Source organism: Anomaloglossus baeobatrachus, chromosome 9 (genome assembly GCF_048569485.1).
Source record: "Anomaloglossus baeobatrachus isolate aAnoBae1 chromosome 9, aAnoBae1.hap1, whole genome shotgun sequence".
NCBI classification, from domain to species: Eukaryota; Metazoa; Chordata; class Amphibia; order Anura; family Aromobatidae; genus Anomaloglossus; species Anomaloglossus baeobatrachus.
In genome coordinates this window covers 30,221,036-30,245,475 of record NC_134361.1, presented here as the reverse complement: position 1 = coordinate 30,245,475, position 24,440 = coordinate 30,221,036, and the positions used below count along the sequence as shown (strand labels likewise).

Below are 24,440 nucleotides of genomic sequence, written 5' to 3'. Positions count from 1 at the left end.
GGCACTTGCCTTTCCATCAACACTATGGACACCATATTGAACCCAACACTCCCATTATTGATGAAAAGCGTCCATATGGTGCCCGTTGTTCGACAGGTCTGCACTGTGTTTCCTTTTGTAGCCAAAACCCCAGTGCAAATGTGAACTGAGTCAAAGTCAAATTACTGGAGGGTCATGGGCAGGTCAACTGTTGCCTTTAAACTATGTGGTAAGTATGAAGAACTATGGTATATCTATTGCAGAGCCTGTGGGAAGGCGTTCTGTCCATGGTGCTCTAGAAATAACACAATTTTGCTGGGAGTGTTACATTAATACTAAAAAAAACCCTCTTTATTAGACATCAAGAAACCACTTTGCCACACTACGAATGACTTGATACCTTGGACCCTGCTTTATAATTTCACAGGCTTTACAATAAGCTTCCGGCCATCCCTTCCGCGGACGCACCCTATATCGTGATCTCCAGTGGAAATACTTCCTATATTTCTCATCATCCTTGTCCAATTCAAGAAGGTAGGCAGCCAGTTCCTTTGCAGTTGGGAAGTCATCAACATGTATGAAAGCATCTCTTGGAACAAATCGTTCATAATTTTCGCGAGAGGTTCCCAGTACAACTGGCACGGCCCCTGAGCCCAGAGCATTCACCCATAGTTTCTCTGTAATGTAATCTGGGTAGATGGAGTTCTCAAATGCCAAGTAGAATTTGTACTGGGCTATCGTCGATTGAAAATTTTCCTTGTCCAATCGCTTATGTTTGGCTCCATAAACATCAATAGATATGTGTTTCCTCAGCTCCTCATAATAAGCTATACGACGAATACCAGGATACCATTTACTGACCACCCAAGATACCAACTTGGATTTTGCTGGAATAGTAAAGTTTTGAGGGTCTCTCAATGATTCGATATGACCGTATGGAGTGTAAATATCCGAATCATGATGGAAAGTCATCGTCATGTTGAACAAATTATCCAGAATGTCCAGGTTGGAGATAATTAGTGGTGGCTCCAGGTTGAGCCAAACCCATCGTTGATCAAGGTTTCTTGGTTGCTGGGGTAATGAGTATTTATTGCCCCCAATATCTGCATGGTGGATGATGACGGCATCGGCCACATTATACAGACTTCTATCTGTGGCTAGCTTACACCCCGAAATCCCAAACTCAGTCTCACACTTATCTAATGGAAAGTGAGCACCCCATGGCCAATTCCAAACCAGGAGAAGAGTCTCTTTTGGTGGTGGAAGACTCGATGGCTTTGTAGATGTCACATTTTGAACGTCCTTATTTAGCATTACTGTTGACTGTTGACATTTCGGGCATTGGAAATTCATGTTAATGTATTTCCAATTATATGAAACAAAAAATATGGAGAAAAATAGGATGGTTATGATGATTGTAGATTGATTGACGTTTGACAACATCGTTTTTTCCTGTAAAGAGCAATAAGAACAATTAATGTTTGATTCACATTAAAAAATGAATTAAAACAAGATTTAAAGGGGTTTTTCAATTATAAACTTTAATCGCCCAAAGGCTTTCTCTCCTTTAAAATGACAAAATCATCTTTCCTTACCCTCTGTCGCTTCAGTAATACTTCTCCTACTGAGTGTATACTGCGTTTTATATAACTATATGTGTATCCTATTGTGTCTTGGTTAGATTTTATACCACTGTGTCTTTGTAAGTAATGTATGTCATGGCTGCTGAGAAATATTGTATTTTGTCATAAAGAGTGTATCCTGTATTTATATGTATATCATTTAATTATTATAATAAAATTAATCGCCTTCTTTAAAGTCGTATCCGATCCCTTTAAATACTTGGCAAAACAGAGGGTTATTCTATTAAGGGACCCCGCCAATATTTTAGCTCCTAGTAAAATATTATATTCCCACACCTTCTAATTCCATTTCAGAATGTCAAAGATTATAATCAAATTGTCTCTCCAGGAAAGGAGACAAACTCTAGCGCAGCACCACCTATTGGAAGTAGCGATCCTAAAAGTCAAATCTGTATTTTTAACAATCCTTTGCATATGACTTTGGGGTACTTTACACGTTGCGACATCGCTACTGAAATATCGTCAGGGTCACGGTTGTTGTGACGCACATCCGGCGCCAGTAGCGACATCGCAATGTGTAAATCCTAAGAGCGACGATGAACGAGCATGAATCAGTCAAAAATCGTTGATCTGTGTCACGTCATTCATTTCCATAATGTCGCTCCTGTTGCTGATTCGCTTTTTTTTTTGTTGTCCCTGCGGCGTCACACATCGCTGTGTGAAGCCGCAGGACCGACAAACATCTCCTTACCTGCGTCCCGCCGCCAATATGGAAGGAAGGAGGTGGGCGTGATGTTATGTTCTGCTCATCTCCGCCCTTCCGCTTCTATTGGCCGGCCGCTTAGTGACGTTGCGGTGACGTCGCGGTGATGCCGAACGCACCTCCCCCTTGAAGGAGGGATTGTTCGGCAGTCACCGCGACGTCGCCGACCAGGTAAGTGCGTGTGAAGCTGCCGTAGCGATAATGTTCGCTACGGCAGCAATCACAAGAAATCGTATGTGCGACGGGGGTGAGTACTATCGCGCTGGACATCACTAGCATCGGCTAGCAATGTCGCAGCGTGCAAAGTACCCCTAAAGGCCCCGTCACACACAGAGATAAATCTTTGACAGATCTGTGGTTGCAGTGAAATTGTGGACATATTGTTCCATTTGTACACAGCCACAAACCTAGCACTGATTGTCCACAATTTCACTGCAACCACAGATCTGCCGCAGATTTATCTCTGTGTGTGACAGGGCCTTTAGGATATATATGCCAGATCAGAATCCCAATTTGCAGACACGGTGTTTCGGGGTGCTTGCCCCTCGTCAGTGCAAAGTATGGGGTGTCTGATCTGGCTCATGAGAAGCTTTGTGGGGACCACGGGGGAACACTATTCTCCTTAAGGAGACTTTGCAAAGGAGAGAAAGATTATAATGGAATTACTAACACTCGTTCTCAAAAATTTGTGCCTTTATCCAACAGAGTGGTAAGATGGCGACCATTCATTAGTTATTTATTTATTGAAACACTTTATTATGTTAGCAAACTCTCATTATTTGTGCGCTCGGGGCATTCCTCCTCCCTCAGCAATCAGACGCTGAACTCCTCATATGCACCCGACAACCTTATTCTATTAGGAACAGTAATACATTAGCGCATGATAGGAATAAACTGCAAATGCTGAATCAATTTCATCAGTTTCACTCTTATAATGGAATCGCAGAGTTCCTACTAGGACCGCTATCAGTATTCCATCCAGCCAAAGCTTGTACTGCGGCTCCAGCCTATTATTTACTGTTCATATATGCAACTCTCACTAAACGCTCATCCAATAGACTTCACATAGCCGCTCATTCTTAAAGAACTAATAATAATTATATTTTTAATCATGTCCAAAGTTGGCAAAACATTAGCAACGTTTTGGCCAAAGACACCTTTTTTCAGGACAAAGAAAAGTCCACATTGTCTGTACTCGAAACATTGCATATACTTTGCCAATAATAGGGGACATTTCAATTTACTGGGAATGACTTCTTCACTAATTGAATTTTCTGGGAAAATTACACAGATAAATTTGAATATTGTCTGATCTGCTCATCTTTTGGGGTGTATACATTTTAGCCATACATTTACATCTTATGTAGTGTCCCTTTATTTGAAGCAGGCTCAGAAACTGAGCCTGCTCTCTTGCCGGCAGATGATGGCTGTGTTGTGCAGCTGTGTTTGAGTCGCCGCAACACTGAAAAAGAATACAATTATAAGCAATGAAAATATTGTATTCGGCCCAAAATGATATCAATAAAAACATTATCTTAGGCCCCCTTCACACATCAGTGATTCCGGTACATATTGCACCATTTTTATACATGCCGGAGACACAGACTTATGCAGACCCTTTAGAATCAATGGGTTTTCACACACAACAGTGTTTTCACTAGGACCGTGTGTCCGTATGGACCACACACATTTTCGGGTGTTCCACATTGAGACAAGTCCATTTTTCTCCAGAAAAAAACAAAAATTAATCCCCATTAAAAATTAACTTTTAATAATAAACATTAAAAGATCAAAAACCACATTAATACAAACAACAGGTTATGCAGAGAGTATAATAACAAAAGCTAGGAAGGGAGACGGGAAGGGCTGTCCCTGGATATCCCTAAGGTAGCTCTCCCTACCTAGCAATGGAGGGTATGACGCCCTAAAGGGTTATGGCGCCCCATTCACCGACGGGAGACCCTAAATGACCCTAAAAAGACCCTGTATAGGTCAAACACCAAAATATTAGAAAAGCCTTATCAACAATAAGATAAGACAGAAAACTTATCTGGGAAGTCCTTGACAGGTATCACCCTCACACACCACTGCTCTGGTGCCCCAAGGAGGAGTTCGTATCTATATTGGACCTCCTGGGCATGTCCCCTGATGATTCCCTGGTATCTATGGGAGGAAACGCGTCGGGACTTTGTCGTGGACTTCCCAGATAACCGCACCGCACACTCTGAAGTACCGGCGCGTGAGACCTCAGCACTAGGGATGATTGAAAACTTTGATTATTCGACTTCGCGAATATTTTCCGAATACCTCGCCGCTATTCGACTAATTGCGAATATTCGATGCACAATGTAAATCTATGGGAAACCCAAATAACAACTATTTGGAACTATTCGGGTTTCCCATAGACGTATATTGTGCATCGAATAGTGGCGAGGTATTCGAAAAATATTCGCGAAGCCGAATAATCGAAGTATTCGATCATCCATAATCAGCACCAGTGACAACAGTGGTGTGGACAGGTGAGTATAAAGTATCACGGATAGCACACGGAGAACACACGTGTGCCAAAATCACAGCACACGAAGGGCCATACGCACCTTTAACCCGGCCGTGCAAAACACAAACGTTTTTCATGGACGTGTCAAGGAGGCCTTAGGGCGCAGAAAAAAATGAAAATGTTGCCCCCACTTTGCACAGTGTGAAGGAGACGGGGAGCTGCAGGGACAGGAGAGAGATAATATCTGATCTCCACCTGTCCTTGAGTAAGAATAAGCGTTTACCACCCAAGAAAAATATTCATGTAAAAACATAAATTCATATTTTACATATTCATGTAAAAACATAAATAGCTCTTTAAAAAAAGTTTATTATTAATGTAAAGTATACATATATACCATTAATTACTGTATAGTCTGTCCCTGACAAACTAAATAATTCTCAATGTCAATATTAGGCTCGTAAGTCCAATATATTTATCGTTGTAACTGCAAAGCTTTCTTACCTTCACTAAAGTCACGGAGAAGTAGAGGATTCATTTTCTGATAGTCATCTTTTTCTTCGGAGGTTGATGGACTCTCCTACTCCCTCCCATTTAGGTTGGCCTTATTCTCAGAACAGGAACAAGATGCCAGAGACAACAAACTGCATTACTGTATTACGAGGCTTTGTTAGGCTTGTTGTCACACAAGTCTTTTATGTTCTAGGGGAATTAACCCCTCTAAAACATAAACAATAGCAGAGAAAATGAAGTATATGACTGGTATTGTATTCCCTTCCTTTACTGACAATTTTACCGGATGCTACACTGTTCTTTTTGCTTTTAACTCTTTAATGACAAACAAGACTTTGGTGGACCAAAACCATATAAGAAAACTATCTGTAACGCAAAATTTGAAGGACATCCTGATACGGACTCATTTTGACCCCTGTAAAAATAACAGTGGAAACTGGCTTGCTATGAAGGGGCTTTACCCTTAGATTAGGGACCCACTCAAGAGGTTCGCCGTGACGTGGCAGTGGGCTTAATACAGTCTGATCAGAATGGTAACTAAGAACCTCATGTTCTATTTAAATTTTTGCCTAGCGGCTTTTAGATCAATGTATTTTTGGGATGTGCGATCCATGTCTTTTTCTCCATGGCTGGCTTTACCCTTGTGGCCGGTGTAAGGCCTGCCCTAATATGGTGAAAAGCAATTCCTTTACCAATTCGACGGGGGATAAGACCTACACAATAAGACATAATATCACCTGCACCTGTAAAGGTGTTGTATATTGTGTGACATGCCCTTGTAAAAAGATTTGTCGGATTAAATACCAGAGAGCTAAGGGTTAGGACCATGGAACATATCTAAGACATAGAGAAAGGAAGTGCAGCTGAGGGCCAAGCATGCCCAAGACCTCCCCAGCACTTTTTTGTTCATCATTGGAGTAATTTCAGTCTGCTGAAGGTTAATGGTATTAACATGCTAACAATGGGAGTCGTGGGGGGGGGGTTGAGACCTGGGCAAACTACTTGCCCAGGTGGAGAACAAGTCAATTTATAGGCTGGGTAGTAATACACCGCAAGGACTCAATGAGAACTTTGAGTGTTGCACCAAGGCTCTGCCCATCGAGCTATTCTACCCACTAACAAGGCCTGTGGGGAGTTAACGTACCAGTGTATGCTATATATATCAATAAAATAATGTAAACTACTTTTAAGGCCGGAGTCACACTGGTGAGGAACTCGCATGAGTCTTGCATTGTATCACCCAACACAGCTGCACACTCTTCTGACAGGAGCAGGTCGGCTGCATGTATTTCTATGTAGCTGAGACACTCATGTCCAGAGAGTGTGCGGACGAGCCGGGTGCCGTGATGCGAGACTCCTGTGAGTCCCTCGCAAGTGTGACTCCGGCCTTAACAGTAGTTTACATTGTTTTCATGAGGTAAGCAGCATAAACTGGTACGACAACTCCCACAGGCCTCGTTAGTGGGTAGAATAGCCTGATAGGTGGAGTCTTAGTGCACCTAACCTCCATTACCTCAGGTTTTAGTCAGAGTACAGTTGGAACTCAGTGAGTGCAAACGCCAGAAACATGTAGTGGAACGCCAAAACCTGGCTCCAGGGGCCAAATGTGAGAAGGGTCTGACCCGAAACAGCATGTAGGACCTCTTAGGATTTGCACCTCTTTAGGCAGATGGAATGCCCTGGTCTGCACAGTGCCTTAGCCTACCCGAAACTCAAAGCTGTGGACGTAGGAGGAGTATGGGCCTGGAGGTGGGTTCCCCATAAAGAACATGGGTACACAGACCAGCCTACTGTACATGAAGGTCAGAGGGAGCAGGAACAATGGGGTCTGATGGGGAACACTTGGAGAGTACCCAACTCTAGGGGAGTATGACAGGTTTTAGGTACAATCTGAGAGCAGATGTAGTTGAAGAGACTCTGATTCCAGCGATGTGTCACTTACAGGGCTGTGTGCTGTAGTTTTGGTAAAATCACGTCGTTATTTTTTTTATTTTCAAGGTATGGACTTCTACAGGCAAGACGATACCAAATGTGTTAAATTTTACACTTATTTACCTTATAAAATAATAAAAAAGGGCAATTTTAACTTGGGTTGTTTATTATAAAAAAGTAGCAAATTTTTACATTTTTTTTACAATATTGAACTTGTAGTCGCTTGATTACAGGAACATTGTAAAACACACTATAATGCTTCCTTGTAATTAGCAAATAATTTTTTTGCTCAATACGAGCAAGTATTGCAATGAAGTATTGCAAGACTGTGGCAGGGCTTCATAGAAGGACAAAAATGGCAGACACAAGACTTCCATGACAACTTTATCTACACCCATGGTCATGATGCAGGCAGTCGGGCACTTTCCTTTCCATCAACACTATGGACACCATATTGAACCCAACACTCCCATTATTGATGAAAAAGATCAACGTGGAGGCACTGGTGCCCGTTGTTCGACAGGTCTGCACTGTGTTTCCTTTTGTAGCCAAAACCCCAATGCAAATGTGAACTGAGTCAAAAGTTTAATTACTGGAGTGTCATGGGCAGGTCAACTGTTGCCTATAAACTACCGTATGTTGTAAGTATGAAGAACTATGGTATATCTATTGCAGAGCTTGTGGGAAGGTTTTCTGTCATGGTGCACTAGAAATAACACAATTTTGCTAGGAGTGTTCCTTTAATACTAAAAAATTCCCTCTTTATTCGACATCAAGAAACCACTTTGCCACACTACGAATGACTTGATACCTTGGACCCTGCTTTATAATGTCACAGGCTTTACAATAGGCTTCCGGCCATCCCTTCCACTGGCGCACCCTAAATCGAGATCTCCAGTTGAAATGCTTCCTATATTTCTCATCATCCTTGTCCAATTCAAGAAGGTAGGCAGCCAGTTCCTTTGCAGTTGGGAAGTCATCAACATGTATGAAAGCATCTCTGGGAACAAATCGTTCATAATTTTCGCGAGAGGTTCCCAGTACAACTGGCACGGCCCCTGAGCCCAGAGCATTCACCCATAGTTTCTCTGTAATATAATCTGGGTAGATGGAGTTCTCAAATGCCAAGTAGAATTTGTACTGGGCTATCGTCGATTGAAAATTCTCCTTGTCCAATCGCTTATGTTTGGCCCCATAAATATCAATAGATATGTGTTTCCTCAGCTCCTCATAATAAGCTATACGACGAATACCAGGATACCATTTACTGACCACCCAAGATACCAACTTGGATTTTGCTGGAATAGTAAAGTTTTGAGGGTCTCTCAATGATTCGATATGACCGTATGGAGTGTAAATATCCGAATCATGACGGAAAGTCATCGTCATGTTGAACAAATTATCCAGAATGTCCAGGTTGGAGATAATTAGTGGTGGCTCCAGGTTGAGCCAGACCCATCGTTGATCAAGATTTCTTGGTTGCTGGGGTAATGAGTATTTATTGACCCCAATATCTGCATGGTGGATGATGACGGCATTGGCCACACTATACAGACCTCTATCTGTAGATAGCTTACACCCCGAAATCCCAAACTCAGTCTCACACTTATCTAATGGAAAGTGAGCACCCCATGGCCAATTCCAAACCAGGAGAAGAGTCTGTTTTGGTGGTGGAATACTTGATGGCTTTGTAGATGTCACATTTTGAACGTCCTTACTTAGCATTACTGTTGACTGTTGACATTTAGGCCAGTGGAAATTCAGGTTAATGTGTTTCCAATTATATGAAATAAAGAATATGGAGAAAAATAGGACGATTATGATGATTTGATATTTATTGATGTTTGACAACATAATTTTTTCCTGTAAAAAGCAATAAGAATGATTCACATTAACAAATGAATTCAAATAAGTCTTAAAGGGGTTGTTCAATCATAAACTTTAATAGCCCAAAAGTTTTCTCACATTTAAAGGGACAAAATCATCCTTCCTTACCCATTGTTGCTTCAGTGATGCCTCTCCACTGCTCATTATTGGGCTTTGTTGCAGCGTTAATGTCTCAGTCACTGGGCATTGTAATCATACCTAGCTTGATGGAACAGAACTGTTTGGCCAAGCGATTGACAGTAGCGGTGCCATGAGAGCATTATTGCTACAGCAATGTGAACGATTATAGTCGGGGAGCAGCAGAGAGGTGGTGCTGGATTGACTAGAATAAACTAAGGATAATTTAAAAGTTTTTAAGGAGATCAAGCCTCTAAGCCAGGGGTGGTGAACCTTATTACTGCCGGGGGCCATTTGTAAATTTCTAACAACCTTCAGGGGCCGCATAAAATTATCAATGTGAAAATTACCCACCTATATTTGACCAAGCAATTCACTCACCTCTACTGTTTTGCCGGAGCTGCTTCTCTTTGACGCGGTGGTTAATTTTCAATGATATTGATCACGTAACTTTGCTTTTCAGAACTACTTTTCCACTTATGTCTCTGTCTGGAGCACAGTCAACTTTTTGTGATAATAGGATTTGTAAATTATATATATCACATAACAGATGCTGCAACTGCTGTATATACATCACATAGGAGAAATTGGGACTCCTGTATATACATCACAGGAGACATTGGGGGCACATGCATCACACGAGGGGCTGGGGATATGTATATTCCCAAGCCCCTCCTGTGATGTATATGCCCCAGCCCCTCTTTGATGTATATGCCCTCAGCCCCTCCAGTAATGTATATGCCTTCATACCCTCCAGTGATTTATATGCCTTCAGCCCTTTCTGTGATGTATATGGCCCAGCATCTCCTGTGATGTATATGCCACCAGCCCTTCCTGTGATACATACACTATATATAACATATTTGTACGTTATATACAGTGATATTCTTTGGCTATCTTAATAAATTCCCACTGTACGCTAGAGAGATGTGAGAGAGGGACTTGAACCCTATGACGGACGACCAATGGGTGGATGTAATATCTCAGACTCCAAAATTAGCTGTCTCCGAAAGTCAACAGCTTTCACAGATGTTTATGCTTCACAGAGTGTAAAGGATGCCCAATCTGTTACACAAGATGGGGCTTCTGACAGATGGTCTCTGCCTCAGGTGTGGGCGGGAGAATGCCAACTTACTGCACATAATGTGGTCCTGCGGAAACATCGAGGTATATTGGAGGGCAGTATTGGCCTTAATTGAACAAGTATTTAGTATATGGCTGCAGCCAAACCCAGGTACATGTGTACTGGGTCTTCTGGATGAGGGTTCAGACTTGAGCTCATCGATGGTGCTGGATATTTCATGTCTCATATCAGGTCAGAAAGCTGTTGGCCTATCACTGGCTAGATCCAGCTCCTCCAGCCATTGGGGAACTTAGGGATAAATGTGCACATACCCTAACCCTGCCTTAGAGAAGAAAGCACCGAAGCAGCTCTTCTCATTGCAACCAGCTACATTCTGCTCCTCCTCTCTGCTCACTTAGACCTGTGGTCCATAACCTTTCTGACTTTTAGAGACACATTCAACTCTGAGAGGCCCCATCCAGTTTCAAGCACCCTACCATCTCACAGTAGTGACACCCAGAGCCCCATTACTGGTATAATGCCAGGCAAAGCTTTTCCACAAAAATTATACCAAGGCAGTGTACCAAAATGCAAAAGTTTCCACCATAAACCAGTTTAGTATTTTCACATCACCTCATGTGGAAGAATCTGTGCAAAGGACAACTATTAAGGCCGCTTTACATGCTACAATTTATCTGATGATATGTCGTTGGGGGTCACGGTTTTAGTGACGCACTTCCGTCATCGTTAGCGACGTCGTTGCGTGTGACACCTACGTGCGACTCCGAACGATCGCAAATAGGGTGAAAATCGTTGATCGTTGTCACGTCGTTCAGTTTCAAAATATTGTTCGTCGTTTGGAACGCAGCAGAAATATTACTATGCCAACGACAAACAACATCCACACGACCGCCTTGGTCAAACAATATATCGCTGAACGGCTTCCCCCTCTTCTTCACCGGACCTCTGACACGGCAATCATACAGGCATCTATTATGGGTAAGCACTCGCTTTAATCTATGCACAGCCTATGGGTTTTTCTGTGATATATATGGTGGGCTCTACCATGATACTTTACCGTGTAGACTGTGCACAATCTTTGCCTATACACACTGTTGATTTATGTGCTGCTGAGGTCCCTGGAAGGGAGGGAGATCTCTGTTAGTTCTGCAACCTTTCACTGTTATATTTTTATAATCCATTTTCTATAACAGTACCCCCATCTGTATGGGACTTTGTTATAATAAATATTTATTTATAAATTTGGGTGTACTAGTCATCTTTTCAATACTATGTTTGGCCATATGAAACTCAGTCTCCTTAAATTTTTCAATATATCGCTGAACGATGTAGCGTCGTTTGTGAGATGGTTACGTGTGACAACTACTAAACGACCTATGAGCGACCTCGGCAAATGTAACTACGATCTGGGCGTGTCACATCGCTAAGGAGATCGCTAGCGATATCGTTGTGTGTAAAGCAGCCTTTAGTCATATACTCCACTATTCTGGCCTTCATGGAAGAGGGGCAAGAAGAAAGATATTTTTGAAAGCCATAAGAAGTCCCGTATGGCATTTGCAAAAAGCCATGTAGGGGACACAGCGAACATGTGTAAGAAGGTGCTCTGATCAGATGAGTTCAAAAGAGAACGTCTTGAGCTAAATGCAAAATACTATATGTGACAAAAAACTAAGGGTACTTTGCACGTTGCGACATCGCTACTGCGATATCCTCGGGGTCAAATCGAAAGCGCCAGTAACGATGTTGCAATGTGTAAAGCCTAGATATGCTGATTTATGATTGCAAAAGCGTCGTAAATTGGCGATCTGTGTAGCGTCGGTCATTTCCATAATTTCGGGACGACCGATGTAACGATGTTGTTCCTCGTTCCTGCAGCAGCACACATCGCTGTGTGTGAAGCCGCAGGAACGAGGAACATCTCCTTACCTGCGTCCCGCCGGCTATGCGGAAGGAAGGAGGTGGGCGGGATGTTTACGTCCCCCTCATCTCCGCCCCTCCGCTTCAGAGCGACGTCGCAGGGCAAGTAAGTGCGTGTGAAGCTGCCGTAGCGATAATGTTCGCTACGGCAGCTATCACCAGATATCGCATGTGCGATGGGGGCGGGTACTATCGTGCTCGGCATCGCTAGCATCGGCTAGCGATGTCACAGTGTGCACAGTACCCCTAACACTGAACATCATCCTGAAAACACCATCCCCACCGTCACACATGGTGAAGGCAGCATCCTGCTGTGGGGAGGCTTTTCGTTAGCAGTGGCAGGCGAGCTAGTCAGAGATGATGGGAAGATGGATAAAGCTAAATACAAGGAAATCTTGGCAGAAAACATGTTACAGACCACAAAAAGTCTTGAGACTGAGGTGTAGGTTCACCTTTCAGCAGAAAGGCTGACCTTAAACCTCCTGCCAGAGCTACAATGGATATTGTAGATCAACACATATTTATGTGTGTGAACGGCTCAGTCACAGTTCAGACCAAAATCCCATTGACAAGACTGAAAATCACTGATCACAGACGTCTCCATCCAATGTCACTGAGCGAGAGCGAGTGTGCAACGAAGAAGGGGCAAAAATTAAAGCCTTTAGATGTGCAAAGCAGGAGAGACATCCCCCAAAAGACTCGCAGCAGTGATTGTAGCGAAAGGTGGTCCTGCAAAGTATTGACTACAGGGAAAATGTGGAAAAGTTCACGGAGTATGAATACATTTTCAAAGCACTAATATAAATATAAAAAAAACTATTACATAAAGAACTATCCTAGTTTGGTATTTCCGTAATGATTCTGACCCGGAGAATCATATTGCAGTGTCATTTTCATACTCAATATGAAACTCCAATAAAAACAATGGTAAGTGTTTTTTTTTCACCTTTTCACCCCACTTGGCTTATTTTTCAGTTCATTATACAGTATAGTAAAATTAAAACCATTATACAGCAACTGTATTGGGGGAAAAAATTATACTGAGCAGTACTTTTATTTGGCACCATATGCGGGTGCTGTGTAGGCTCCATATAGCACTATTGTTTGTGCAGGTTTCGATGTCATATGTAATGTCCCCCCACCACCACCCATGGTTGACACTTGGCACTATTGTTTGTGTAGGATTAGGGCACAATCTCATATGTAATGTCCACCCCTCCACCACCAGTGGGTTACACTTGGCACTATTGCTTGTGCAGGTTTAGGGCACAATATCTAATATGTAATTCCCCCCCCCACCACCACCCATGGGTGACACTTGGCACTATTGTTTGTGTAGGTTTAGGGCACAATCCCATATGTATGTCCCCCTCCACCACCTCCCACCATCTGCCAAGGATCTGCAAAACAATGATCTCGAATGACCCCATCTAGACAGATGTGTCACCTACAGTAAGGATCTAGATCAGTGTTTCCCAAACTCCAGTCCTCACGACCCCCCAACAGGTCATGTTTTTCGGATTTCCTTAATATAGCACAGGTGATGCCTTGATAATGATTCCATCACCTGTTAAATAGTAAGGAAATCCTGAAAACATGACCTGTTGGGGGTCGTGAGGACTGGAGTTTGGGAAACACTGATCTAGATGATGTATCACTCATTTTCTCCCTCTTCATTATTACTATCATATCACAAATTTAGGAGACATCACATAATGAATAGGCAGAAACTAAACCTAACATCTCAGGCACTCACCTGTGAGGATAGAGATGTCACCGGCTGACAGTTCCTCCAGTCGTTCGTTCGTTTCCTAGACTTACATTTTAGAAGCTCCCCCCCCCTTTCATGGAGGTGGAACATGTTATTTGCCGACTCAAACAAATGAGTTAATTGAATTTCCCTCTGACTTTTCTTATACGAGATCTCACATCTCACTAAAAGGAAGCATTGTCTCTCTTACCACAAAGTATCCGAGCAGGTTTATATCTTACAGTTTCGTAATAGTCATTATACCTGTAATTAAAAGGGATTGTCCAAATGTTACGCACACGGCTCATTAACACCATATGATACAATTCTCTATAGCTCCAAGGTAGGGGGATACAATGCCAAACATGGATCTTCAAGGCAGGGATGCCAATTTAATTTTTGTATTTTTTTCTGAACAGCTTATCAAAAAATCACAGATAGGCAATATTTTTTACGGACATATTGAAAAACCATAATAAATCATTATGAACGAACCTGAACAATAACATTTGGGATTTCTACAAGACACCAGGTGTCTGGGGCTCGGCCTTGAACACCGATTTTTAAAAATGGCCATGTCCGAGTTCGGTGTTCGAGTGCTGTTCGGAAGTTAATAAAGTTTGTTGAAAGGCTGCAGCGCAGCCAATCAATAAGCTTTATTGCATGCGGAACATGACTGCTGTGAATAATAAATATAATTTTTTTTTTAAAAACTGTTTTGGGCTACCACCTATTTTTGATCACCAGCAGAGGTAAAACAGACAGCTGAGGGCTACAACCCATTAGCTGTCTGCTTTACCTTGGCTGGTTATCAAAAATAGAGGGGATCACACACCGTTTTTAAAAAAATATTAAATAATTTTTAAATATAAATGGTGTGCGGTCCCCCTTGTTTTTGATAACTGTCCAAGGTAAAGTAGACAGCTGGAGGCTGGTATTATAAGGCTGGGGTGGCCCATCGTTAGTTGACCCCTTACCAGCCTAAAAATAGCATCCCACAGCTGCCCCAGAATTGGTGCATGCATTAGATGCACCAATTCTGGCACTTTGCCGGGCTCTTTCGATTGCCCTGGTGCAGTGGCAATCAGGGTAATACATGGGGTTGATGTCAGCTGTGAATTAACAGCTGGTATCAAGTCCAGGGGTTATTAATGGAGATGCATCTATCAGGCACCCCCATTACTAACCGGGCAAGTATAGAGTTAAAAAAACCCACAGACACAAGGGAAAAAAGTTTATTTGAATAAAACGCCCCCATATTTCTTTATTTACCAATTTATTACTTAAAAATAAATCCTGGATATTCTGACATAATCCAAGCAGTAATGTTCCACTACACACATCGATTCCGATGGAGCTTCGTTCTGAGAACGTTTTCAGAACAAGACTCCATGGGTCACTGCCTGTCAGCACCAGATGCAGAATTTCTCATGAGCGGTGACATCAGTAACTCAGTGATGTTACCGCTTGTGAGAAATTCCGAGCTAACGATGACAGGCGTTCTCAGTACGAACCTCCATAGAAATCGATGCAGGTCGTGGGACATTACTCTATTGGATTAGGTTGGAATTTTGAGGCTTTCTTTTTAATTAATAAATTGGTGAACGAGGACAGGTGGGGGAGTCTTGATGCAAATAAGCAATTTTTTACTCCTACATACGTGCATCCCTTTCTATGGCTGGAATTATTTTGCAAAATTTGGACTTGTACCGGGGATCTAATAGTGTGGCAACCCAGTAGTCATCATTACTTCTAATTCGGAAAATCCGAGGGTAATGTTGTAGGTAGTACAGCAAGAAGGCGCTCATGTGTCTTGCGCATCCATGCGGACCAAGTCCGTGCTGTGTTTGTGGCGGCGAGGTGATAACCGTGCCTTCTTCCTCTGACATCTCCCCCCAACCTCGTTCAACCGAAATTTGACCAAGGTCTCCCTCATCTGCTGAGTCTTCCATGCCCATCGATAGTTCGTCCTCCATTTCTTCCTGGTCTCCTGCATCTTCCTCAACATTTTGGCTGCTACCATGCGCCCTTGTTAATCCCTCTCCCCCACCGTCCCATGCCTGTCGCCTTGGTGATGATGAACGTCTGGACCTTGTAGATGTTGGTATCCTTTGCGCATATGAATCCTCCTGTACTTTCTCCCCTTCCTCTTGTCCCACCCCCTGACTACGAATAGTGTTTAGCGTGTGCTCCAGCATGTAAATGACTGGAATTGTCATGCTGATAATGGCATTGTCAGCGCTAAACATATTCGTCGCCATGTTGAAACTGTGCAGAAGGGTGCATAGGTCCTTGATCTGAGACCACTCCAGCAGCGTGATCTGCCCCACCTCTGCATCTCGTTGGCCCAGGCTATATGTCATAACGTATTGCACCAGGGCTCTGCGGTGCTGCCACAGTCGCTGTAACATGTGGAGAGTCGAATTCCAGCGTGTCGACACATCGCATTTCAGGCGATGAATCGGCAGGCCGAAAGACTTCTGGAGCGATGCAAGTCGGTCAGCTGCGGCGGTTGAACGGCGGAAGTGAGCAGAGAGTGACCGTGCCCTGTGCAGAAACCCATCTAGGCCGGGATAGTGTGTTAAAAATTGCTGGACTACAAGGTTCAACACGTGAGCCATACAAGGCACGTGTGTCACCTTGCCCAGGCGAAGGGCCGCACCCAGGTTTGCAGCATTGTCACACACGGCCTTACCAGGCTGCAGGTTGAGTGGAGACAACCATTTACGAAACTCGCTTGCAAGAGATGACCACAACTCCTCTGCTGTGTGACTCTTATTTCCAAGACATTTCAAGGTAAAGACCGTCTGATGCCATTGAGCTCTGCTGCCAGTATAGTAAGGAGGTGTGCGGGATTCCTCGTGCGAAGTTACAATGCGGGTGGCCTGACCAGGCAGGCTTGGGGCGGAGGTGGAGGAACCAGACGAGGTTGAGGAGGCAGAAGCAGTGGAGGAACTTAGACATACAGAGGATTGACGCACAAGTCGTGGGGACGGCAAGACTTGTGCAGCAGACCCTTCTTCATCTATCACCATAGTTACCCAGTGCCCAGTCAGCGACATGTAATGCCCCTGTCCATGCTTACTGGTCCAAGTATCGGTGGTGAAATGCACCCTGTCACACACAGAGTTTCTCAAGGAAGCGATGATGTTGTGTGCGACATGCTGGTATAGCGCTGGCACACCTTTCTTGGAGAAGTAGTGGCGACTGGGCATCTGGTACTGGGGCACTGCGATGGACATAAGGTCTCGAAAATCCTCTGTGTCCACCAGGCGGAAAGGCAGCATTTCGGTAGCCAACAGCTTACAGAGGGATAAAGTCAACCTCTTAGCTTTGTCATGGCTCGGAGGAAATGGCCTTTTATTTGTCCACATCTGAGGGACAGAGATCTGGCTGCTGTGTGGAGATGGTGGTGAGTAGGGTGTCCCTGGAAAACTGCAGGTCTGTGAGGAAAGTGCAGGCGGAGACATGATGTTGCCTTCATCCAAAGTTGGTGCTCTCGATGTCTGAGAGAGCTCTATACCAGCACTTGTTTCCCCTTCCAAACCAACTGACGACCTGCCAAGCAAACTGTCTGTTGCGGTTAAAGTGGTAGGAGGTCTGCGTGGAAGAACAGGACTGACAGCTGTCCCCACAGTCATAGAAGATGAAGAGCATGCGGATGCACTGGAAGGGGCAGGCGGTGGTTGGCCCGCTCTGCTAGGCCGCATTGCAGCATGGTGAGCTTCCCACTGGGACGTATGCTTGTTATTCATGTGACGATTCATGGAAGAAGTTGTCAAAATGGTGAGGTTTTGGCCTCTACTTATAGATTGCTGACAAATTTTACAAATTACATGATTTGGGAGATCCTTTGCAAGGTCAAAAAAGGACGAGGCTAGGCAAGGTTTAGAGGACATGCGAACTGCAGAGCCACCCCGACTTGTGCTCAGAAGCAGAGTGGTGGCTGAGGATGCAGTTGTTGACGTGCTTCCAGTACTCCGACTCTATCCAGGAAGGCGCTAGGTAACTTCGTTGTCAGTTGCATCCTCCTCCACCGCCTCTGGTGACCTCCTCGAGTGCCTGACTGTGGGTTGACCGTAAGTGGGATCTAGAACTTCATCATCAAGCGTTGCGTTTGCACTCCCCTCGCCCTCAGACCTAACCTCTTCCTGCCCTGACTGAATAGTTAAGTTGTCATCCCAATCTGGTATCTGTGTCTCATCGTCATCAGTATGTTCCTCATTGCCTCCACCAACAGGTGTTACAGTTTGGGAATGAGGGTCTACATTATGCTCAGAAACTTGGTCATCAGGGCCTGAATCTGACTCACAAAGCTTCTGGGCATCACTGCAGACCATTTCCTGGTCTGTACTCACTGTAGCTTTGGAGCAGACCTCTGATTCCCACGGTATAGTGTGACTGAACAGCTCTGCAGACTCAGCCATCTCTGTTACACCATACTCTGCAGGGCGGGTGGAGACTTGAGAGCTGGGAGAAAGCAAGTGTGATTGGGGTGACAATTCAGAGGACTGTTGTTTTTTGGATGTTGAAGTTGAGGTGGAGGAGAGGCCACTTGTTGAAGTACTTGAGATCCATTCAAGCATGTCCTTTTTTTGTGCATCATCTACCTTTGTTACAGTTGTTCGGTTCCGTAAAAAAGGGAGCACATCGGATTGTCCACGTAAAGTAGTAGACATCTTACTTTTGCTGGAAGATGGCCTATCTTCAGCAGATGTTAATGTAGCTTTTAGGATGGCAGAAAAAGTGTCAGCTCTTTGGGCAAATAAAATAGCGTGGCAAAAGTGTGCAGGTGGTTACAGTGCCCAGGTTCTGTGGGTCAGTGGACAGGAAAGGAACACTAACTTAGTATTCCAGACACTTTTAGGATGGCACAAAAAGTGTCAGCTCTTTGGGCAAATAAAATAGCATGGCAAAAGTGTGCAGGTGGTTACAGTGCCCAGGTTCTGTGGGTCAGTGGACAGGAAAGGAACACTAACTTAGTATTCCAGACACTTTCAGGATGGCAGAAAAAGTGTCAGCTCTTTGGGCAAATAAAATAGCGTGGCAAAAGTGGGCAGGTGGGTCCAGTGTCCAGGTTCTGTGGGTACCAGGACAGGAAAGGAAGCTTCACTTTCTATCCCTCCTAATGATGAAATGCAGCAAGGAATTCCCTGAGCTTAGGTACACAGACGCTGTTATCTAAAGCTGTACAAAGCATTTGCACGGACCTGCCTGTCAGCTATGGCTCTGAGCGCCTGGAAATCAGCCCTGAAAAGGGCTGAAATAACCAGCAGTCCCTAATCCCTACAGCGCTGTGTAGCTTGCACTATGTCTATAGCGCACACAGCAGGATCGGCAGCAGCAGCGTGAGCGGTGACTGTCACCCACACGCAGAAGGCAGATAATGGCGGCGACAGGGAACATGGCCGTATTTTATAAGGTAAGGACATGTGACATTAACAGCCTATGACACATGCCCTTGCTTGTCTGGCAAAAATCCACTTAGCTGTGTGTGTGTCTGGGATTGGCTGACATGCTGGCCTTCCCCACTGCATGCGCGCTTAGGAAAAAAAAAATAAATGGCGATCGGCATTCTCTCAGCAGCACAGATCTAAACCGCGTCACCCCTGCACACTATACGCTGAAATTTGATAATAGCATGAATCACAGTGACTCACACTATTACAGTGAAAAGCCAGCTAGTAACTAGCTAGGCTTTTTGTGATCGAACCGTTCTCGAACGTAACTCGAGCTGTCGAGCTTTTAGCAAAAATCTCGCGTTCGAGTTCGATCTCGAGCACCCCCCAAAATCACTCGAACATGAAATTGGCGAACCTCGAACATCGCTCAACTCTACAAATTACCGCATGCGTTTTTGTCATTAAATTGAAGTAATTATGTGTCCCTTTACACCCACACATAGTCCGACAATTAAATTAATGAAAAACAATATTTTAACGTTATTTTAGCCATAAATATTAAATTACAGTTATCTTTTTAATAAAATTAGCTATTTTGTGTATGATTTTAATCATGATATTTTTAATAATTTTTTTGCACTTTTTTCTTAATGTTTGAATGTTAAAACTTTCTTTAGTTGTGTATTTGTAATGAAAACGCATTTGACTTTAAGCAATGAAAAAGCAAGTAAATCGCGGTAAAAACGCGGTAAAAACGAATGCGTATTTTTTGCGTTTCTGTGGTCCAAACCAAATTTGTCAAAGACAATTTCTGCCAGAGCATGTGTTTACAACTGCTAGTACCTCGACGCAAAGTGCTCACGTAGCCTAAGGGGTACTTTGCACGCTGCGACATCGCACCTGTGATATCGTCGGGGTCAAATCGAAAGTGACACACATCCGGCGCCGGTAACGACGTTGCAGCGTGTAAAGCCTAGCTGTGCCGATAAACGATCGCGTAAGTCGGTGATCTGTGTAGCGTCGGTCATTTCCAAAATGTTGCTACATCAGGAGATACGATGTTGTTCCTCGTTCCTGCGGCAGCACACATCGCTGTGTATGAAGCCGCAGGAGCGAGGAACATCTCCTTACCTGCCTCCACCGGCTATGCGGAAGGAAGGAGGTGGGCGGGATGTTTACATCCCGCTCATCTCCGCCCCTCTGCTTCTATTGGCTGCCTGCCGTGTGACGTCGCTGTGACGCCGCACGACCCGCTCCCTTAGGAAGGAGGCGGGTCGACGGCCAGAGCGACGCCGCTAACAAGGTAAGTGCATGTGAAGCTGCCGTAGCGATAATGTTCGCTACGGCAGCTATCACAAGATATCGCATGTGCGACGGGGGCGGGTGCTATCGCGCTCAGCATCGCTAGCCTCGGCTAGCGATGTCGCAGCGTGCAAAGTACCCCTTAGGGTTGTGTGCTGTATTCTAGCAAACCCTTGACATTTATTGCACTTTATGCCTTTTAGATGTTTTTAAAAATTGTGTTGGTGTCTTTTTCTACAATAAAAATTGTGTATTTTTGATATTGTTTTGGTGATCTCCTTCCTAGCACCCCCCCTTCTTCTTATTTCTTATTGTTCTACTCCTAGGTGTGCATTTGGATGATCCCATCCATATTCGCCTTAGTGCCCTCATACCCCTTTTCACTTAAGGGTGCTTTATACGCTGCGACATCGCTAACGATATATCGTCGGGGTCACGTCGTTAGTGACACACATCCGGCGCCGATAGCGACATCGCAGAGTGTGACACCAAGGAGTGACGATCAACGAGCGTAAAAACGTGAAAAATCGTTGCTCATTGCCACATCGCTCCTTTTCCAAATATCATTGCTGCTGCAGGTACGATGTTGTTCGTCGTTCCTGTGGTAGCACACATTGCTATGTGTGACACCACAGGAACGGCGAACATCTCCTTACCTGCGTCCACCGGCAATGAGGAAGGAGGGAGGTGGGCGACATTGTCCGGCCGCTCATCTCCGCCCCATCTCTGCTATTGGACGGCTGCCGTGTGACGTCTCTGTGATGCCACACAAACCGCCCCTTTAGAAAGGAGGCGGTTCGCCGGCCAGAGCGACGTCGCAGGGAAGGTAAGTTCGTGTGATGGGAGCTAGCGATGTTGTGCTCCACGGGCAGCGATTTGCCCATGACGCACAACCGACGGGGGCGGGTACGCTCGCTAGCGATATCGGTACCGATATCGCAGTGTGTAACGTACCCTTTATTCTGTAGGTCCTGTAGAAGCGCTTCTATGGAGGACTTGTCTTCACATTGGTCAGTGCCACTTTGATTGTTTTTTAACTTTGGATTGTCCCACGCAACACACTTGGAAATTGAGCACAAGTCAGCAACGTCCTGTTTCCACTGTGAGGTCCCCGCATCTCTCACAGATTACAGGTATTGATGGCGCCGGAACCCTCTCCCATTAATTTATTCAATAACTAAATATTGTGTTGTACCATTCACCTGGACAATGTGCACCAAAACCTAGATACTGTGCGCTGGGCATTGTACTGCATTATCTAGGATATTGGCTAGGAAATGAATGGTATTATGCGCTGGACATTGGCGCTATCTGGGCATTGTATGCACTGTTTCTTGGAACTGTAAGAGCTGGGCTTTGTGCCATTTTCTGGGAAGTGTGTGTACATCCTTCCGGATATTGCATGGTGCTGTATCTCTGGACAGCTTGTAATGACACTAATGTGCCGTATGTGCTCTTTATCCAAAAAAAAAGCCATATCACCCTGATACTGGAGGTCATTTTGCTTTTTCTGATCACATGATCATATCTAGCTTCTCCTTTACAAAAATCATTCTTAATTCTTAAGGTATGTCCACACTTAGCAGATTTGTGTGCACATTTTCTGCACACGAAACTGCATGTTATGGCAGGAAAAACGCAGCAGAAAAAACCCGCGTTTTTTCCTATAGTTTTTTTTAGTTATGACGATCACGAGGGTACTCCCGGGATCGTCAGCGGGTCTCCAGCTGATGTTACACCCCGGACCCGGCTCTCACTGCCCGGAGCGGTGTCACCGCTGCTCTTGTCAGTTTAACCCCCTGCATGGTGCGATCAATGTGATTGCAGCGTTCAAGAGGCAGGGAGAGGGATTGCTTACCTCTCCTTGGCGATCAGGTCCCCCTAATGCTATAACCGGGACCTGCTAGCTAACATGGGTCATCATCACCATTATGACCCCGGGTCAACCAGCTACGGATCGCCGCACAGACCATGTCGGATGCATGGTGTGTGAGATGAAGTGGCAGAGCTGCGAGTGCAGCCCTTACAGATATAATCGAGCCTTGCAGTGAATTATATCCACAGGAAAAAACACAGAAACAATTGACACGCTGCTTCTTTTTTCTGCACCACAATCTGCAAGGAAAAAAAGAAGCAACATGTGCACAGCAAGTCAGGATTCTCATAGACTTTGCTGGGATGCGTTTTTCCTTGCAGTATTGATTAAAATCTGCAGGAAAAAAAACGCATGAAGAAACGCAGCATGACCACACAGCTTTTTAAAAGGAATGTGTTATAACTTATCAGTAGATGATCTAGTGTTGAAATCAGGCTTTTTTTTAATTAAATTTAAATGTATTTTTTTATTATTTCAATTATTTTTCCATATCACAATCTGTGTTAATAATACTGAAAATCACCATTTTCACATCGACTTCTGGGGCTATTGTATGTCTTGTTTTTTTTCCAGGAAATCCACATGGACGAGATAGAGAGAGAAAGAGAGAGAGAGAAGGAAAGATATAAATAGACAGACACAGACAGAGAGAGACAGACAAGGAAAGAAAGAGACAGACGACAGAAACAGAGAGAGACAGACAAGGCAAGAAAGAGACAGAAAGACAGAGAGACAGACAAGGAAAGAAAGAGACAGACAAGGTAAGAGAGAGACAGACAGACACAGAGAGATACAGAGAGACAGACAGACACAGATAGAGAGAGACAGACAAGGAAAGAAAGAGACAGACAGAGACTGGGAGAGAAACAGAGAGACAAGTAAAGAAAGAGACAGACAGACACAGACAGAGAGAGAGAGACCGATAAAAAGACAGACAGACAGACACAGACAAAGAGACAGACAAGGAAAGAAAGAAAGAGACAGACAGACAGAGACAGCGAGAGAGAGAGAGACAGACAAGGAAAGAAAGAGACAGATGACAGAGAGACAGACAAGGAAAGAAACAGACAGACACAGACAGAGAGAGACAGACAAGCAAAGAAAGAGACAGACAGAGAGAGACAGACAAGGAAAGAAAGAGACAGATGACAGAGAGACAGACAAGAAAAGAAACAGACATACAGATACAGACAAAGACAGATAGTCAAGGAAAGAAAGAGACAGACAGAGACAGACAAGGAAAGAAAGAGACAGACAGACAGACACAGAGAGAGACAGACAAGGAAAGAAAGAGACAGACAGAGAGAGAGAGACCGAAAGAGAGACAGACAGACACAGACAGACAGACAAGGAAAGAAAGAAAGAGACAGACAGACACAGACAGAGAGACAGACAAGGAAAGGAACAGACACAGGCAGAGAGAGATAGACAGACACAGACAGAGAGAGACAGACAAGGAAAGAAAGAGACAGACAGAGAGAGACAGAGAGAGAGAGACACAGACAGACACAGACAGACAAAGAAAGAAAGAGACAGACACAGACAGAGAAAGAGAGAGAGACCGAGAGACAGACAGACAGACACAGACAGAGAGACACACAAGGAAAGAAAAAGACAGACAGACAGAGACAGACAAGGAAAAAAAGAGATAGACAGACAGACACAGACAGAGAGAGACAGACAAGGAAAGAGACAGACAGAGACAGACACAGACAGACAAGGAAAGAGAGACAGACAGACACAGACAGACAGAGACAGATGTTGTGAATGTCAGTTATGCTTTTGCTGGTGTGAGGCTCCCTCTTGTGGCCAGGAATGGTTTGGACAGAGACCAGGTG

At 44.3% G+C, this 24,440-nt stretch overlaps 2 protein-coding genes across 3 annotated transcripts in view; both read right to left on the bottom strand.

The window, feature by feature from the left end:
* Positions 1-312: 312 nt before the first annotated feature.
* The window catches only part of LOC142250999 (3-galactosyl-N-acetylglucosaminide 4-alpha-L-fucosyltransferase FUT3-like), a 108,869-nt gene continuing 84,741 nt past the window's right edge, over positions 313-24,440 (bottom strand). Inside the window, exons 1-2 of one of the 2 annotated variants that reach the window (XM_075323466.1) lie at positions 14,029-14,073; positions 313-1,431 (exon numbers count right to left, since the gene is read on the bottom strand). In XM_075323466.1, coding sequence (XP_075179581.1) covers positions 334-1,422 — 1,089 coding nt within the window. In that variant the 5' untranslated portion in view covers positions 1,423-1,431; positions 14,029-14,073 and the 3' untranslated portion in view covers positions 313-333. Of the gene's footprint in view, positions 1,432-14,028; positions 14,074-24,440 lie in introns of those variants that run through there. The other variant, XM_075323467.1, reaches the window with a different exon arrangement.
* On the bottom strand, positions 7,522-14,073 carry LOC142250998 (3-galactosyl-N-acetylglucosaminide 4-alpha-L-fucosyltransferase FUT3-like). Its single transcript, XM_075323465.1, has 2 exons — positions 14,029-14,073; positions 7,522-9,130 (listed from the first exon to the last, which is right to left on the bottom strand). The coding sequence occupies exon 2, from the start codon at positions 9,119-9,121 to the stop codon at positions 8,030-8,032; it is 1,092 nt and encodes a 363-aa protein (XP_075179580.1). The 5' UTR covers positions 9,122-9,130; positions 14,029-14,073; the 3' UTR covers positions 7,522-8,029.

Excerpts from the sequence above, each read along its gene's own strand:
- LOC142250998 (XM_075323465.1), bottom strand. The coding sequence starts at position 9,121 with ATGTTGTCAAACATCAATAAATATCAAATCATCATAATCGTCCTATTT.